General features: G+C 44.6%; 1 protein-coding gene across 9 annotated transcripts in view; it reads right to left on the reverse strand.

Annotated features, from left to right (window-relative positions):
* Nucleotides 1-20050, reverse strand: part of LOC134350696 (ras and Rab interactor 2-like) — a 175872-nt gene that overhangs the window by 26632 nt on the left and 129190 nt on the right. For all 9 annotated transcript variants that reach the window (XM_063056260.1, XM_063056252.1, XM_063056254.1 and 6 more), the window contains 2 exons: nt 15292-15364; nt 131-222 (listed from right to left, as the gene is read on the reverse strand). In XM_063056260.1, coding sequence (XP_062912330.1) covers nt 131-222; nt 15292-15364 — 165 coding nt within the window. The remainder of the gene's footprint in view (nt 1-130; nt 223-15291; nt 15365-20050) is intronic.

A 20050-nucleotide genomic window follows, 5' to 3' on the forward strand; every position in this document is an offset into this window, starting at 1 on the left:
TGCATTCAAAAGGGTCAAAGTGTGAATACACAAGGGAAAACATCTTTGGTCACTTCTGTCTACAGACAAAGGCCACTGGGCTCATATTCTTGTACTTCATGCAAAATCTAAAGACCTAAAGTGTACTTACCCAGACCCAAGAACGCAATTGCTTCCAATTCTGTCTCTGTCTTGGCAGTTCTGATTCCATGAGGAAGTTTTAAAGGGAAAGGCAGCACGTCCCTTTTTCCAAACAAAAAAAAAGCCAAAACTAAAACCAAATGTTGAACCCACGTAAGGTTAGTTATCTAACAGAGAATATTTTGTCCCTTTGGGAAACCAAATACAAAAAATTTGGAGAGTCCCTTGTTTTGTCTGTAATCATTTATACATTCCTTGGTACTTTGAAAAGCATGCAAGGGTTGAGGCAGGTATTCATGCCAAGAAAATTTCCAATTTCATCAGACTATAATTTACAGCTCTGAACATTAACCTGTTTTGTCTGGCTTCAGGTGACTGGATCAAATTAGTGTGCGAAGGGCAGTGAAACTAATTTATTTTTGAAGAAAGCATCGCTTTGTCTCTAGAGCCTCTCATACAATAAAATGAAATAAAACAAAATTAGAAATACTCAGCTTGTCTGGTACCATCTGTGGAGGGAGAAACGGCTAATGCTTTAGGTTTGATGACCTATCATCAGAAGAAATATGCTGCTACAGGTCAGGTTGTGCTTCTCTGTAGCAACGGGTGCAGAGGAAACCATTTCACATCTCCACTCTGCCATTTAGTGAGTCTTTAGAAATGCATCCCAAGCATAGACAGCCAGTATCTGGCCTCTGTTCTTCCACTGAAAGTTCTGGTTCAAAGTACATTGAGGGGCTAGATGCATTTCATATCTGGTCCCTCAGATTTGTGCCAAACCTAGCTCCTTTTATTTGAAAGGGGCCACTAAAGGTAAATGAAGGGGAGTGGTTTTATTTCTCCTCTACCTTGCTTAGTATTTCAAAATTTACTTTCACAACATGAATTTTAAATAAATAGATTTAATTTCTTTATTAATACATTTAAAAAATTATATTTTTCTTTTACCCATCTCAAATACTTTGACCATCAGAGACATGTAGAACATGTCCTGGATAGCCTGATCCGTAAATAGACCATCAAGTGGTTAGGAATATGGGTGAGCCTCAGTCATTGCTTGCTGATCTCAGCACTTTGTGGGACACCTGCAGTAGTGAGAACTTGAGTTCAATTACATCTGTCAGGCTGAATTAGCAATTTCACTTACAAATCAGCCAGCAGTGGAGGAAGTGTGAATGCAAGGCACAGGCCAAATCAAACAGAATGCAGCATAGTAGTACAACTACCCTTTCCACAGATGTTACTGCCTGCACAGTATTTCCCATTTCTTATTCTATTGGGTAGTGTTCAAATATATAATTTGCCAGCTCAAGAAATTCATTAATTGGACACACCCCAGGTACAAAGTGCATCTATATAGTTACTGCTGATAATATAACTGAGGCAAGCTTACAGAGGGGATAATACTGCTACCACCAGTGTGGCAGGTCCTGAAAACCTACTTCTCCCAACAGCATGTTAATAAAATCCATAGATTATTTTGACCTGACTACGGGAAAATGATCTTCGTAATCAACCTATAAGAGCTTATGATACTATCAAGAGGAATTTATCTTTTTTCATCAACCACGGGTAAGGTCAGATCTACAGATATACCGTGGAGAGCTTTCTGTCTGGTTGCATCACCATCTGGGATGAAGGTGCCAACGGACAGCATCAGGAAAAGCTGCAGAGCGTTGTAGACACAGCCAACTGCATCATGGGCACTGGCCTCCCCAACACTGATGACATCTTCAAAAGGCGATACCTCAAGACAGCGACATCCATCTTGAAGGACCCTCACTGACCAGGACATGCCCACTTCTCATTACTACCAACAAGGGGAGGTACAGGAGACTGAAGATGCACACTTAATATTTCTACCCCTCCACCAATAGATTTCTGAATGGTTCATGAACCCATGAAAACTACCTCACTATTTTGTTCTTTTCTTGCACTATTTATTTATTTTCAATATATTTGTTATTGTAAGTTATAGTGATTTTTTTTATGTACTGCACGTGCTGCTGCCACAGAACAAATTTCATGACACACATCAGTGATAATAAACGTGATTCTGACTCTAATTTCAAAATGTTAAAAGGCAAATCCCTTCATAAAAGCTGTAGAAGATGTACAGCACAGGAACAGGCTATTCCTCTCATAGAGTCAGAGAAGTACAGCTCAGAAACAGGCCCTTTGGTCCATCTAGTCCATGCCAAAACCATTTAAACTTGCTACACCTATGACCTACACCAGGACCATAGCTTTACACGCACCACTTGTGCTGCCAGCTCATTCTACACTCTCACGAGTGAAGTAGTTTCCCCTCATGTACCCCTTAAACGTCTCACCTTTCACCTTTAACCCATAACCTCCACCTGTCGTCCCACCCAACCTCAGTGAAAAGCCTGCTTGCATTTAGCCGAACAATACCCCTCATAATTTTGTACAGCGTCCTTATAACTCAGGTCCTCCAGACCCGGCAGCATTGTGGCCATCCCTGTCAAAAACATGATCCAACTTCATCCCAATCAAATTTCTCAGTGTTGCATAATATCCTTTTAAACCATGACACATCACGAAAAATCCTGTTTGAAATACAATGAAAGGTTCTGCTTCTACCTCTGTTTTGAGCAGTGAATTCCAAATTCCCACCACTCCTCAGATCAAAATTTTTCTCTATTCCGTTCAAATCCTTTTACTAGTCTGCTTTGTGGCTTCTCTGCTGAAGAAACAGAGCAGATAAGGAGACACAAGAGAGACTGCAGATACTGGAAATCTGGATCAACACGCAGAAAACACTAGAGGAAACAGCAGGTCAGGCAGCATGAAGGAAGGAAATGAATAGTCTATGTTTCAGCCCGAGACCCTTCATAAGGACTGGAGAGGAAGGGGGAAGACCACTGAATAAAAAAGTAGGTGAAAGGGAAAGAGCAGGAGCTGGCAGATGATAGGGGAATCCAGGTGAGGGAAGCCAGAGGGTGGGTGGGGAGGAATAATTTGAGAAGCTGGGAAATGATAGGTGGGGAAGGCAAAGGGCTGAATGACTCTGATAGATGACAGTATACCATGGAATGAAGGCAAGGAGGTGGGGAACCAGAAGGAGGAAGGTGAGGACGATGGGCAGGTTTGTGATGCTGAGGAAGGCGAAATAAAGGAGTAATGGGGCCACAGGGACAAAGGAAAGGGTGGAGGAAGAAGAGTGTGGTTCCTGAAAGCTTGAGAAATCAATGTTCATGCTGTCAAGTTGGAGATAGCCAAGACAGAATATGAGGTGTGGCTTTTCCAATCTGCATCAGGCTTCATTGCAGCCATGGACGGACATGTCAGTGTGGGAATGGGAAGTAGAATTGAAATTGGTAGCCACCAGAAGGTCCTGGCTCTTGAAGAAGCAAAGGCACTCGACAAAGTTTTCCCCCTATCTAGAGGAAGCCGCACTGGGAGCGTCAGATAAATAACCCCGATGGGTACACGTGAAGAGATGCCTCTCGTCTAGAAGGAATGCTTAGTGCCCTGAATGGTGGTGAGGTAGGAACAGATTCAACATTTAGTCCAGTTGCAGGGATAAGTGCCTAAGAGGGTAATTGGTAGGGATAAACAAATGGATAAGGGTGTCACAGAGAGACGAGGTCTGCAGAAAGTGGAGAAGGGAGGGGAGAGAAAGATGTGCCTGGTGGTGAGATCCCATTGGAGATAGTGGAAGTAGTAGAGAATGATATGTTGGATATGGAGGCTAGTGGGATGTAGGTGAGGACGAGAAGAACCCCAACACTCTTGTTGGGTAGGAGGGAAATGGGATGTCAGCAGACATGGGAAATGGATGAGATGCTGTTAAGGACTGTATTGATAGTAGTGGAGGGGAAACCCTGTTTTCTGGGGAATAAAAGGATTTTTTGGATGTGCTGGTGTGGAAAACCTCATCTTGGGAACAGATGCATTGGAACTGAGAGAAGGGAATGGCACCCTTGTAAGTGACAAGTTGTAAGATGTACAGTTGAGGTGAATGTGGGAGGCAATGAATTTTTAAAAGGTATTTGTCTCTGGAGCTGGAGACAGGGAGATCAAGCAAGGGGGAAGGAGGTGTTGGAGATGGATCAAGTAAATCTGAGGGCAGGGTAGAAGTTCAAGGCAAATGTGAACTGATGATCTCAGTAGGGATGCAGGAAGCAGCACCATTGCAGTCATTGGGGCAGAGAAAGAGTTGGGAAGCATTATCGATGTGGAAAGCTTCAACTTGGTAACAGAATAAGTGGAGATGGAGAAACTGAACATAGAAAAGTACAGCACAGGCCCTTCAGCCCACATTGTTTTGCCAACCCTCAAACCCTGCCTCCCATATAACCTCCCACCTTAAATTCCTCCATATACCTGTCTAGTAGTCTCTTAAATTTCACTAGTGTATCTGCCTCCACCACTGACTCAGGCAGTGTATTCCACGCACCAACCACTCCCTGAGTAAAAAACCTTCCTCTAATATCTCCCTTGAACTTCCCACCCCTTAACTTAAAGCCATGTCCCCTTGTATGGAGCAGTGGTGCCTTGGGGAAGAGCCACTGGCTATCCACTCTATTTCTCTTAGTATCTTGTATACCTCTATCATGTCTCCTCTCATCCTCCTTCTCTCCAAAGAGTAAAGCCCAAGCTCCCTTAATCTCTGATCATAATCCATACTCTCTTAACCAGGCAACATCCTGGTAAATCTCCTCTGTACCCTTTCCAATGCTTCCACATCCTTCCTATAGTGAGGCGACCAGAACTGGACACAGTACTCCAAGTATGGCCTAACCAGAGTTTTACAGAGCTGCATCATTACCTCGCGACTCTTAAACTCTATCCCTCAACTTATGAAAGCTAACACCCCATAAGCTTTCTTAACTACCCTATCTACCTGTGAGGCAACTTTCAGGGATCTGTGGACGTGTACCCCCAAATCCCTCTGCTCCTCCACACTACCAAGTATCCTGCCATTTACTTTGTACTCTGCCTTGGAGTTTGTCCTTCCAAAGTGTACCAGCTCACACTTCTCCGGGTTGAACTCCATCTGCCACTTCTCAGCCCACTTCTGCAACCTATCAATGTCACTCTGCAATCTTCTACAATCCTCTACACTATCTACAACACCACCAACCTTTGTGTTGTCTGCAAACTTGCCAACCCACCCTTCTACCCCTACATCCAAGTCGTTAATAAAAATCACGAAAAGTAGAGGATCCAGAACCGATCCTTGTGGGACACCACTAGTCACAACCCTCCAATCCGAATGTACTCCCTCCACCATGACCCTCTGCCTTCTGCAGGCAAGCCAATTCTGAATCCACCAGACCAAACTTCCCTGGATCCAATGCCTTCTGACTTTCTAAATAAGCCTACCGTGTGGAACCTTGTCAAATGCCTTTCTAAAATCCATATAGATCACATTTACTGCACTACCCTCATCTATATGCCTGGTCACCTCCTCAAAGAACTCTATCAGGCTTGTTAGACATGATCTGCCCTTCACAAAGCCATGCTAACTGTCCCTGATCAGACCATGATTCTCTAAATGCCTATAGATCTTATCTATAAGAATCTTTTCCAACAGCTTTCCCACCACAGATGTAAGGCTCACTGGTCTATAATTACCCGGACTATCCCTACTACCCTTTTTGAACAAGGGGACAACACTCGCTTCCCTCCAGTCCTCCAGTACCATTCCCGTAGACAACGAGGACATAATGATACAAGCAACACACATAAAAGTTGCTGGTGAACGCAGCAGGCCAGGCAGCATCTCTAGGAAGAGGTGCAGTCGACGTTTCAGGCCGAGACCCTTCGTCAGGACTAACTGAAGGAAGAGTGAGTAAGGGATTTGAAAGTTGGAGGGGGAGGGGGAGATCCAAAATGATAGGAGAAGACAGGAGGGGGAGGGATGGAGCCAAGAGCTGGACAGGTGATAGGCTCCTGTCCCATGATCCTCTCGTATCCCTTTTGCCTATCACCTGTCCAGCTCTTGGCTCCATCCCTCTCCCTCCTGTCTTCTCCTATCATTTTAGATCTCCCCCTCCAACTTTCAAATCCCTTGCTCACTCTTCCTTCAGTTAGTCCTGACGAAGGGTCTCGTCCTGAAACGTCGACTGCACCTCTTCTTAGAGATGCTGCCTGGCCTGCTGCGTTCACCAGTAACTTTTATGTGTGTTGCTTGAATTTCCAGCATCTGCAGAATTCCTGTCGTTCGAGGACATAAAGATCCTAGCCAGAGGCTCAGCAATCTCTTCCCTCGCCTCGTGGAGCAGCCTGAGGAACATTCCGTCCAGCACCTAGGAATTATCTGTCCTAATGTATTTTAATAACTCCAACACCTCCTCTCCCTTAATATCAACCTCACTCATATTGTCCTCACCGTCATCAAGTTCCCTCTCATTGGTGAATACCGAAGAGAAGTATTCATTGAGCACCTCGCTCACTTCCACAGCCTCCAGGCATCTCTTCCCACCTTTATCTCTAATCGGTCCTACCCTCACTTCTGTCATCCTTTGTTCTTCACATAATTGAAGAATGCCTTGGGGTTTTCCTTTACCCTACTCGCCAAGGCCTTCTCATGTCCCCTTCTTGCTCTTCTCAACTCCTTCTTAAGCTCCTTTCTTGCTACCCTATATTCCTCAATAGACCTATCTGATCCTTGCTTCCTAACCTCATGTATGCTGCCTTCTTCCACCTGACTAGATTTTCCATCTCACCTATCACCAATGGTTCCTTCACCCTACCATTCTTTAGCTTCCTCACCGGGACAAATTTATCCCTAACATCCTGCAAGAGATCTCTAAACATCGACCACATGTCCATAGCACATTTCCCTGCAAAAACATCATCCCAATTCACACCTGCAAGTTCTAGCCTTATAGCCTCATAATTTGCCCTTCCCCAATTAAAAATTTTCCTGTCCTCTCTGATTCTATCCTTTTCCATGATAATGCTAAAGGCCAGGGGGCGGTGGTCACTGTCCCCCAGATGCTCATCCACTGAGAGATTTGTGACCTGACCCGGTTTGTTACCTAATACTGTATCTAGTATGGCATTCTCCCTAGTTGGCCTGTCAACATACTGTGACAGGAATCCATTTTGGACACACTTAAACTCTGCTCTGTCTAAACCCTTGGAACTAATCAGGTGCCAATCAATATTAGGGAAGTTAAAGTCACCCATGATAACAACCCTGTTATTTTCGCACCTTTCCAAAATCTGCCTCCCAATCTGCTCCTCGGTATCTCTGCTGCCACCATGGGACCTACAGAATACTCCCAGAGTAACTGCTCCCATCCTGTTCCTGACTTCCACCCATATGGACTCAAAAGAGGATCCTGCTACATTACCCACCCTTTCTGTAGCTGTAATAGTATCCCTGGCCAGTAATGCCACCCCTCCTCCCCTTTCCCCCCCTCTCTATCCCTTTTAAAGCACTGAAATTCAGGAATATTGAGAAACCATTCCTGCCCTGGTGCCAGCCAAGTCTCTGTAATGGCCACTACATCATAATTCCATGCATGTATCCAAGCTCTCAGTTCATCACCTTTGCTCCTGATGCTTCTTGCATTGAGATACACACACTTCAGCCCTTCTACCTTACTACCTTTACACCGTTTATTCTGCTTCTCTTTCCTCAAAGCCTCCCTATGTTAGATCTGGCTTTACTCCATGCACTTCTTTCACTGCTCTATCGCTTCAGGTCCCATCCCCCTTGCAAATTAGTTTAAACCCTCCTGAACCATGCTAGAAAAACTACCTGCAAGGATATTGCTCCCCCTCGAGTTCAGGTGCAACCCATCTAATCTGTACAGGTCCCACCTTCCCCAGAAGAGATCCCAATGATCCGAAAATCTAAAACCCTGCCCGCTGCACCAACTCCTCAGTCACGCATTCAACAGCCATCTTCTCCAATTCTTACCATCACTGTCACGTAGCACTGGCAGCAATCCTGAGAACGCCACCCTTGAGGTCCTGTTCTTCAGCCTTCTGCCTAGTTCTCGAAACTCACACTTCAGGACCTCAGCCCTCTTCCTGCCTATGTCGTTGGTCCCAACATGTATCACGACTTCTGGTTGCTTTCCCTCTTGTACCAGGATGTCGTGCACCCGGTCAGAGACATCCCGGACCCTGGCACCTGGGAGGCAACAAACCATGCGGGTGTCCTTCTCACGTCCACAAAATCTCCTGTCTGCTCCCCTGACTATAGAGTCTCCAATGACAACAGCTCTCCTCTTCTCCGTCCTACCTTTCTGCACCACAGGGTCAGACTCAGTGCTGGAGGCCCTGCCACTGTGGCTCACACCTGGTCGGTCATCCCAGCAACAGTATCCAGGACGGTAAACTTATTATTCAGGGGAATGGTCTCAGGGGTGCTCTGCACTTTCTGTCTATTCACCTTCGCTTTCCCCCCTCTGACTGTCACCCATCAACCTGCTTCTGGCAGCCTAGGTATGACTACCTCCCTGTAGTTCTCATCTATGACTGCCTCATTCTCTCTTACGAGTCGAAGGTCATCCAGCTGCTGCTCCAGATGCCTTACACGGTCTTCCAGATCGCCCAGCCGCGATCTGGAGAGAAGGGAATGACATCTTTTCAAGTGACAGGTGGGAAGAGGTATAGTGAAGTTAACTGTGCGAGGCAGTGACTTTGTTACCAGTGTAGACTTGGAACATGAACTGTTCCATGTAGCTGACACAAAGGCAGGCATAGCTAGGGCCCATGTGGGTGCCATTAGGGCAAGTACCAATTCTGCCAGCTAGAAGGTGGTGGTGGAGGGGAATTGTTTGGGCCTGTTGCCAAGAAAGAACTGCAGAGCCTTAAGACCTTCCTGATGGGGGATGGAAGTGCAGAGGGACTGGATGTCCATGATGGAAATGAGGCTGGGGAACTCTTAAGTTGTTGAAGTGGTAGAAAGCACAAGAAGTCTCACAGATGTAGGCAGGAAGGAACTGAATCAAGGGGTACAAAATGGGGTAGAGAAATAAGGACACAAATTCAGTGGGGCCAGAGCAGGATGAACTGTCTAAATATGTTTTTTTAGTATCTCCCTTCAACCTCCTTTACTCCAGATGACGCAGCTTTCCTAACTTATCCTAAAGCAGAAACGAAGGAGTCATAGTAATAATCAGCCACATATCCTCCCAAGTGTAACAACCTGACATCAAGTCTGCAAACGAGAGGTTCAGTAGATGTGGGAGCATTTAGCAGGTCAGGGGGCACCTGAGAAAGAGAACAGAGACTGCTCTGATGGAGGGTCTCCGACCTTTAGTACTAACTCTTTCTCCTCGTTTACCTGCCGAATGTTTGCAGGACTTTCCGTCTTTATTTCAAACTTTTAGCAGCTGCAGTTTTACTGATTTTTAGACTTAAAACAGAGCTTCCTCTATTCCACCACATAGTTGAATTTTATCCAAGGAATAGGAATTTATCCAATTAAAATCTTTTAATATTCCCTTAATCCTCATAGTCCCCCTCTTTTTGTGAGGATAGATATTCATTAAGAGCCACAACAGCAGAGGGCATCTACTTCATCTCTCAATGAGAAGTAACCAGAGGTGAATGCCTCTTGGCAAAGATGAATGTTTATTCATCTAGGCAGTTGGCTGATCACCAACACTCCCACAGCTGGCTGGGCAGCAGTCTACTGGTTAAGTGAATGGTCCGAAAGACGACTTCTCCTGAAGTGTCAATGTCAGCTTAGTTTATTAAATGGCAGGGTAGGGTTTAAAAACTAAGATGGCAAGCTTGTCCTCACATGGTTGCATGCATGCATATTGCTGTTTGTACAGCTGAATTTTTTGGCCACCCGGTGCATCTTTTCATAGAGAGGTATGCACTTGATCACATATAAATCAGTCTCCCACAGTGCAACCGGGAGCCAAATTCAAATTCCTTCTTCTCTACAGCTGTATGTTTCCCCCAAAGAATGAGAGGTAGGAACTGTTTGCTCCACATCTCATTAATAACACCCATCAAGTGCTAAAGGATTAGCATACCACCAGTAGTCTAAATCCCTTAGACATCAAGGAAGCTGGAGTTCTAGCCTCATCTTACTCATTAGTATAGGAGTTAACATCTAACATTGGTCACCCCCAATAAAACAGCGATACCCCTCTATTCAATAATAGTAAGCAGACTTATCCTCACTGCCTCTGTGTACCCAACAATCAGCCACTCTCTCAAATATCAGGCACTGTCCCCAAGGATCCTCACCTGCTGGCTTTCCTTATAAGCTTTGCTCAAAGAACCCCGTGGACTTCTTTCTCCACCATCCCCACCTCCCATCTCAGCATTAATTAAATTTAAGCCTTTCTGGTCTGCTTCTCATCAGGACATCACAGTCAGTGCAAATTGGTAATAACATCTCTGCCTCACTGGCAGTCAGCACAGGCACACCTCAAGGACGTGTGCTTAGCCCGATGTTCTACGCTCCATACTCATGATTGTATTGCTAGGCGCAGCTCAAGCACCATCTATAAACTGACGAATGACACCATTGTTGCTGGCAGAATCTCAGGCGGTGATGATCAGGCTTACAGGAGTGAGATAGACCGGCTGGTTGATTGGTGATGCAACAACAACCTTGCACTGAATGTCAGCAAGACCAAGGAATTCTTTGTGGATTTCACAAAGACAATTTCTACAGATATTTGGGGCAGAGCATTCCAATTGGTTGCATCACTGCCTAGAATGGAAGCTCCAATGCACGGGATTGAAAGAGATGCAGTGTGTTGTGGAGTAGGCCAGCACCATCATGGGCAGAAGCCTTCCCATCAAGGAGATCTTCAAAACGTGGTTTCTCAAAAAGGCGGCGTTCGTCACTCAGGACCCTCACCATCAGGGACATGCCCTATTTTCATTACTATCGTCAGGGAGAAGGTAAAGGAGCCTGAACATGCACACTCAATGATTTAGAAGCAACTAATATTTAGAGTAACACATACAAAATGCTGGAGGAACTCAGCAGGCCAGGCAGCATCTATGGAAAAGAGTACAATTGATGTTTTGGGCCAAGACTCTTCAGCAGGACTGGAGAAAAAAAGATGAGGCACCAGAGTTAACAGGTGGGGGGAGGGCAGGGAGAAACACAAGGTGAAACCGAGAGGGGAAAGGATAAAGAGCTGGGAAATTGATTGGTGAAGGAGGTATATTGTTGGAGAAAGGAGAATCTAATAGGAGAGGACAGAAGGCTAGGGAAGAAAGAAAAGGGGGGAGGAACTCCAGAGAGAGGTAATAGGTAGGCAAAGAGATAAGGTGAGAGAGGGAAATGGGAATGGGGAATGGTGAAGGGGGTGGGGGGCTGGGGGGTAGAGGCATTACCGGAAGTTCGAGAAGTCAATGTTCTTGCCATCAGGTGGGAGGCTACCCAAACGGAATATAAGGTGTTGTTCCTCCAACTTGAGTGTGGCCTCATCACAACAGTGGAGGAGGCCATGGATAGACATATTGGAATGGGAATGGGAAGTGGAATTAAAATGGGTGGCCACTGGGAGATCCCGCTTTTTCTGGCAGATGGAGCATTGGTGCTCGGCGAAGCAGCCTCCCAACCTACTTCGGGTCTCACCAACATACAGGAGGCCACACTGGGAACACCGGTATATGACCCCAACAGGCTCACAGGTGAAGTGTCGCCTTACCTGGAAGAACTGTTTGGGGCCCTGAATGGTAGTGTGGAAGGAGGTGTAGGGGTAGGTATAGCACTACACCTCAAGTTGGAGGAACGGCACGTTATATTCCATCTGGGTAGCCTCCAACCTGATGGCATGAATATCGATTTCTTCATCTTGCAGTAATGCACCCCCCCTTCCCTCTCTCACCTTATTTCCTTGCCTGCCCCTCACCTCCCTCTGGTGCTCCTCTCCCTTTTCTTTCTTCCATGGCTTTCTTCCTTTCCTATTAGATTTCCCCTTCTCCAGCCCTGTTTCTCTTTCACTAATCAACTTCTCAGCTCTTTACTTCACCCCCCCTCCCAGTTTCACCTATCACCTTGTGTTTCTCCCTCCTCTCCCCCCACCTTTTAAATCTACTCATCTTTTTTCCTCCAGTCCTGCCAAAGGATCTCGTCCTGAAACATCGACTGTATTCTTCCATAGATGCTGCCTGGCCTGCTGAGTTCCTTCAGCATTTTGTGTGTGTTGCGTGGATTTCCAGCATCTGCAGATTTTCTCTTTTTTGTTATATTTATGGTAATTTTTTGTCTTGCACTGTACCGCTACGACAAAACAACAAATTTCATGATATATGTCAATGATAATAAACCTGATTCTGACTCAAGTCCCTTGCAATTACTTCAAAGTTATTTTTACCGAAGCAAAGCAAACCTGACAACGTTAAAGTCTCCAACATCTGCTGAATGATTGCCACCTGAATTGTTGATCAAAGGTAAAAGAGCCACTGTGTATTTCCAAGTGTTTCTTTTTCCATATAATTTGGAGTAGCAGCAGCCTTGTCCTTGACACAAGGAGCCTTTGTGAAGTGATGGGGGAGGATATTTTGACTGGGTCAGGACCAGAATCATTACCATCGCTGCAGGACCCAATTACACACCAAGTGCACAGTGGAAATAAAAACATTTTCATGTTCTCTAGCCTTCATTCGTTTTGCACAAAAACGGGGCATAAATTTAGTCTTAAATAGTAGTTATGCCATCAAATTAATTCAAAAGCAGAGGATGAACCAAGTATACAACCTGTTTTGTCTTTGGTGAAAGGGATTTCAGTCGTTAACAAGATCCTATGGTAGGAGGTTCTAGGGCAAGTCTGAGCCCAACAACAGTCAAAAGTTCAAAGCAAATTTATTATCAAAGTAGATATACCATATCCTACCATAAGTATATGGTAATATATTTATATATAGTATTACATAAGATTTACACTTTAAGATTCATTCCCTTGCAGTCATTTACAGGAAAAATACAAAAGAATTTTATGAAAAACTGTACATAAATGCTGAAAAACATCAATGTGCAAAAGACAAACTATGTAAATAAAATTAATACTGAGAACACAAGTCGTAAAGAGCTGTCATGAATTGTAAACACACACTGATCACAGATTTTTATTTAGATATATAGTGCGGAAACAGGCCTTGCTGGCCCAATGATCCTATGCCACCCATTTACACCTATGTGACCAATTAACCTACTAATCCATATGTCTTCTGAATGTGGGAGGAAACCGGAGCACCCAGAGGAAACCCACACAGTCACGGGGAGACCATAGAAGCTACTCACCGATAGCGGCAGAATTGAACTGGGGTTGCTGCTGCTGTTAAAGAATTACACTAACCACTAAGCTACCATGCCACCATAATGCTGGCCAGTTTGCCTGTCTAGAATGTAGCCCCATGTCATTTAGCTTAGTACTTATACTGTTCTATTTTTGAACGTCTTCACCCTGATTGGTAAAATTTTATAGGAAAATAGGTTGCTCCATGCTGATATCGCACAGGGCAGGATTTTGCAGACAATGCAATTTACTTCCTATTCAACTATACCTCTTCCCACCCTGCCACTTCAAAAATGCCATTCCCTATTCCCAGTTCCTCAGTCTCTGCCGCATCTGCTCCCAGGATGAGGCTTTCTGTTCCAGGACATCTCAAATGTCATCATTCTTTAAGGATCGTGTTTTCCCTTCTACTGTCATTAATGATGCCCTCACCCGCATCTCCTCCATTTCCCGCACTTCGGCCCTCACCCCATCCTCCCGCAATCACAACAGGGACAGAGTTCCCCTTGTCCTCACCTACCACCCCACCAGCCTCCGGATCCAGCACATTATCCTCCGCAACTTCCGCCACCTTCAACAGGACCCCACCAGTAAGCACATCTTCCCCTCTCCACCCCTCTCCGCTTTCCACAGGGATCGGTCCCTTCGCGAATCCCTTATCCACACATCCATTCCCACTGATCTCCCACCCGGCACTTATCCTTGTAAGCATAAGTGCTACACCTGTCCCTACACCTCATCTCTTGCAACCATTCAGGGCCCCAAACAGTCCTTTCAGGTGAGACAACACTTCACTTGTGAGTCTGTTGGGGTCACCTATTGCATCCGGTGCTCCCAGTGCAGCCTCATCTACATCGGTGAAACCCGACGCAGATTGGGGGACCACTTTGTTGAGCACCTCCGCTCCGTCCGCCAAAACAGACAGGATCTCCCAGTAGCCACCCACTTCAACTCTGCTTCCCATTCCCATTCAGATATGTCCATACATGGCCTCCTCTACTGCCATGATGAGGCTAAACTCAGGTTGGAGGAGCAACACCTCATATACCGTCTAGGTAGTCTCCAGCCCCTTGGTATGAACATCGAATTTTCCAACTTCCGGTAATTCCCTCCCCCTCCCTTCCTCTATCCCTATTTCACTCTACCCCCTCCCCCAGTTCCCTCATGGTTCCGCCTCCACCTTCTACTACCCATTGTTTTCAGGGCTATGACGTCAACGCTTCCCCTCTCCCACCCCTTTGTCTTTCAAATTACTGGTCTATCAACTGACGCTACAAGCGTTCTTCAAATCTTTCCCCATCTTTCATTCTTCAGTCCTTACGAAGGGTTCTGGCCCGAAACGTCGACTCATCATTTCTGACTGATGCTGCCTGATCTGTTGAGTTCATCCAGCGTACTGAAAGTGTTGCTTTGATCTTTTACAGCATCTGCAGATTATTTTGTGTTTGCAATTTACTTCCTCCTCTTCCATGCCTCTGTCTTCACTCCCCATTCATCCATCTCAACTGAGAGCTTTTGGCCCCGTTTACAGTTCAACCAGGAGCAACAAACAATCTGGGGGAACTCAGGTCAAGTAGAATCTGTACGTGTGGGTTAGGGAAGGAACAGCTGACATTTCACTTTGATCACTGCATCAGGACCAAATTTAAAGACCAACCTGCTTACTGTCATACCAAGTTCAACACAAGAGTTTAACTTATTCACTTCTACGACTACCACCCAACACAAATTTTATCCTCTCCTTGCTTTGGTTTGTCAAAGGCAACTTGAAAGGATTCTTTTCCTACAAGTTATACACTTCATCACTCAATTATCTAATTAAAGATGTCTGACCTGATCTATCAAGGAGCTGTGACTTCTGTAACTCGATCCTGGTTTAAGTGCAGGACTGGCAGAACATACATACATTATATAATACTGAACTGTAAACCACTTTTTGCTAGACTGTGGCTCTTCTTACCTGCTAATACAGTAGAAAGCGATGAGCCTAAACAAGTCTGCGAAGCTCAAGCAGGAACCTTCAAGTGAGAATGCTGTGTAACAAGAAAGAGCAAAATAGTATAACCAGACCATTAAGACAGCATATGCATCTGAGAAAGCTATCAGACAGCATTGGGTATTCTTTTCAAGCTGTGCAGGAAACTAACCAAGTATCATGCCATATTTCATAACTAACAAAAAATGCAAGATGTCTGCTATTGAGATGCAGAAAGTAGACATGACTGGTTTGTTTTAAGCTGAAGCAGCTGTACCAGGCCCATTCACATGCCAAAATTTACTTGTTCCATACTTGCGGTAACATCTTCAAGGGCTTATTGAAATATCTTTCTTCCTGGGCAGAACAAAGTATATTTAGATTACACTTACATAGAATATAGAGACTGTTATTTTCATTAAAAACGTTGAACTTAATTGAGCAGCAGGGCTGAAAATCCAGTGCAATTTCCTGCAGTTCCATCATTTCCAGCATTTAATAGTAGAGCTGCCCACTTTGTAAACACAAGGACATTTCTGAACAGATGGTTAACATATTGTAAAATCTCTGCTAATATCTTATTGTTTGGAGAGGCTTTTTGTTTAAAGTTACATATAAGCATATTGCTAACCTCAGCAAAAAAAACCATGAGTGCTGTGGAAGGGTGGTTTCCAACAATCCTAATTTGGGAAAAAGCCAATGGAATTGGCGACAGGTCTCCCAGGAGCTGTGCCTTGGGAGAAAATGAATGCAAGTTAGCTTGGCTATTATAAACATTCCACTTGCCTGCAGATTAATCATTCCTTCTTGACCGTAGCAAGTTAGTTGGGATGGAAGTGGGGCGAGGGGAGGAAAACTAACAAAAATCATGTAGGTGGAGGTGGGGGGGGTGTTTGTGGGAGCACAGATTCAGGTCTTTCAGCCTAATGAGCCCATGCCAAGCACAGTGCCCACACAGCCAATCCTAATTTCCTGCACTCCAGCCATTTCTCTCAAAGTCCCACCCCTCCCCTATCCGAGTGTTTCTTAAGTAATACCACTTTACCTGCCGCAACGACTTTTTCTGGAAGCTCATCCATATATTCACCACCCTCCCTTTGTGTGAAACAGTTACCCCTCAAGATTTTCCCTGCAACCTGGCAGCTTTGCTGTTCCTCAGTAAGGCCTAAGCCATACCTCCCTAGAGCTAGCTATGAGTATGGGAGTCATTTTACTAAATGAGTTTTGGGTTTGGTTTTACTTGTTATTTTAAATAACTTATTTTGCAATGTTAAAAATATATAAACACTTTAGAAGTTACTCAGAGCAATGAATTTTTTGTTGCACTGAAAAAATTTGCAGTGTTGCATTGTGATTGATGCTGTAGAAAATCACTGCTGTAACCTTTATTTAATAATTATGCATTGTTAATCTTTTCTATAGTATTAAGTTAATTTGTAGACATATAAAATTGTTATTTACCTGAATGAAATGCTGTGACTTTTGTTTGTTTGGGCTGCCAAGGTGCCTCGCAATAACACTTTCAAACAATGGGTAAATATCATCCGATCAAATTCCCAATACTTCGTCAACCATACACATCCGGACCTTGACATTTGTAACTATTAGAATTTTAGACTTCATGACATCCCAAAGGTTTGGCCGCTGCCATCTCCTGCTGTGTGCAACATGCAAAGTCTACCAGGGCAATTTCCTGTTCCATCCATCAGGACCTTTCATGAGTCCCGAAGAAAGGTCTCAGCTGAAAACTTTGACTGTTTATTCCTCTCCATAGATGCTGTCTGACCTGCTGAGTTCCTCCAGCATTTTCTGTTTTACTCTGGATTTCCATCATTTACAGAATCGCTTGTGTTCCTATTTCACCCAAATTTTTTCAGTTCTCTACAAGGGACAAAGAAACCAGAGTGCACCAGAACAAGCTGGGATAATTTGGAACAGCCGTTCCATCTGCAATGATAAAGGGAATGCTGTATTCAGATTGTACAGCAGCCATTGGTCACCATTAAGATTTAAGCAGCAGCACCATAGCAAATGATGTAGTTCCAATATAGAAACAAAGAAATAGGAGCCACATTGAGCAAATTCAGGTCTACAAGCCAGCTTTGCCATTCATTTATTTATCATATGTGCTGCACATTGAAACATACAGTGAAACGTGTCATTTGCAGTGTCAACACGTCTAAGGATGCACTGGCAGTAACCTACTAGTGTCACCACCCATTCCAGTGCCAACACAGAATTCCCATAATGTTCAGCACAACAACAAAAGCAAAACAAGCCCCTTTCCTCCCTCCTACCCACCCATTCAATCACACATAGATAGGCCTTGGCTTCCATCCCCAGGACAGACCGCTTACGGACCTCCAGTGTACTTGTAGACATTGGGCCTTCAACTACTGGACACGCTGCCCTAGGAGATTCGAGCATTGGTTCTCGACTTCCAGATTCGCCGACTTCCTTTTTCAAGCCTAGCTGTTCGCATCAGTCTTTGGTATCTACTCCAAGACTAGCAGATCATGGACTCTATGCTTTGAACTCCAGACTCACAGGGATGTCCAAACCTGGAAGTTGTTGACGGGGGAGGCAGGGGTGGGGAGAGTCCATAAGGCATAGGAGCAGAATTAGGCCATTCGGCCCATTGAGTCCACTCCTCCATTTCATCATGGCTGATCCATTTTCCTCTCAACCCCATTCTCTGGCATTCTCCCCGTAACCTTTCATGCCCTGACAAATCAAGAACATATCAACCTCCACCTTGAATACACCCAATGACCTGGCTTCCACAGTAGCCTGTGACAATGGATTCCACAGATTCAGCACCCTCTGGCTAAAGAAATTCCTCCTCATCTCCGTTCTAAATGGACTCCCCTCTGTTCTGTGCCCTATGGCCAGAGCCTCCCCCATAATAGGAAACATCCTCTCCATCTAGCCTTTTCAACATTCGATAGGTTTCAATGAGATTCCCCTATTCTTCTAAGTTGCAGCAAGTAAAGACCCAGAACCATCAATCGCTCCTCATATGATAACCCTTTTCATTCCCAGAATCATTCTCATGAAACTCCTCTGAACCTTCTCTGACATTAGCACATCCTTTCTTAATGGCTGACCCTCTCTCTCAGGAGCATTTGCTTGTTCTCTTCAGCGTCATGGAGGACTACAGCACACAAAATGGCCCATTGGCCCACCCAGTCCCATCTGTCTGTACCAGGACCATATCCCTCCAATCCATGTACAGTACTGTGCTAAAGTCTTAGGTATATCATATACACCCTGCCTGGCGTCTCATGGCTGGGTGCGTCTGCGCCCACACCAACCCCGTGCCTGGCACTCCTTTTCTGCCACCTGTCCCACATTCCTCCCGCAGTCCTCCACCCTCACAATTCCCAGCATCCTTTGCTCCCACCAGATTTACAAGCTTGCTCTCAGCTCCATGTCGACAAATGCGGTACTGTGCACCCTAGATATATATAGGTGCTTCAGACTTTTGCACAGTACTGTAATTATCCAAACTTTATAAACGTTGTGAATGAACAACAAACTTCACAATATATGCCAGTGATATAAAACCTGATTCTGATTCATCACTACTGCTGGCAGCTGGATTCACACTCAACTCTCTCTGAATGATGTTCCCCCTCAGGTTCCCCTTAAATAATCCACCTTTCACCCTTAACCTATGACTTATATTTATAGTCACACCCAACTTCAGTCGGAAAGGCCTGCTTACACATACCCTATCTATACCCCTCTAACAACACTCCCCTCATTCTCCTTTGCTCCAGGGAATAAAGCCCTAAATTGTTCAACCTTTCTCAAGTTCTGGCAACTTCACTGTAAACTTTCTCTAAATTAATTCAATCTTATTGATATTTTTCTCTACCTGTTGATATCTTTTGTGTTTAAAAACATAACTACGCATTTTCTAAGTATATTCAATGATTAAGTTTCATTGCCCGGACCAACTACTGAGTTTAGCCATAGCAAGTTGGAGCTTTAGACAAACCTCTTCACTATCTATGGCACCCCAAATTTTCAGATCAAATTTAATTAACCTATCTCCTATATTCATATACAAGCCATAAATTTATATAACCAACGCCAAAGGCCCCACTGCAATCCTTGTTTTACACCACTAGTTCCTGGTTTAAAATCAGACCACCACAACCCATCTGTCTCCTATTATCAAGCTAATTTTGAATCCAATTTGCCAGCCTGCCATGGATCTTAAGGCCATATGGGGCCCTTATTACCATCCATTGTACTCCCCTCATCAATGTGCTTAGTTACTTCCTCAAAAGAAAAATTGCCACAGTATTTTCCATTAACAAAGTCAAGCTGACTTTATGTAATTAATCTGTGTTTTCAAGTGAAAATAAACCCTATCCCTTAGGACCTTTTCCAATGGTTGCCCTACTACTAACACAGAGACAGGATCCAAGGTCATTAGAATTGTGTAGCTGCAACATCGTGTCATCCATAGTTCGAGCATTTTAACACAGGAATGATGTTACAGATCAAGTCAGTTGACAGGCTTGCATAGGAAGTTGGAAGTCCATTTCTTCTGGGTGGTAGAAATCACAGGGTTGCGCAGTGGCATTGAGAAAAAGTTGGTGGGTGTTCAACCTGACCACTAAAGACTCCTAAGGCATCTTATCTACATGCAGGAAGTTGGAAAGGCAGTCACTACGTTCCATCACCAGATTTGATTTTACCAGCAGAGCTCCAAAAACAACTGGTGGAGTTC

Source organism: Mobula hypostoma, chromosome 8 (genome assembly GCF_963921235.1).
Source record: "Mobula hypostoma chromosome 8, sMobHyp1.1, whole genome shotgun sequence".
Taxonomy (NCBI): domain Eukaryota; kingdom Metazoa; phylum Chordata; class Chondrichthyes; order Myliobatiformes; family Myliobatidae; genus Mobula; species Mobula hypostoma.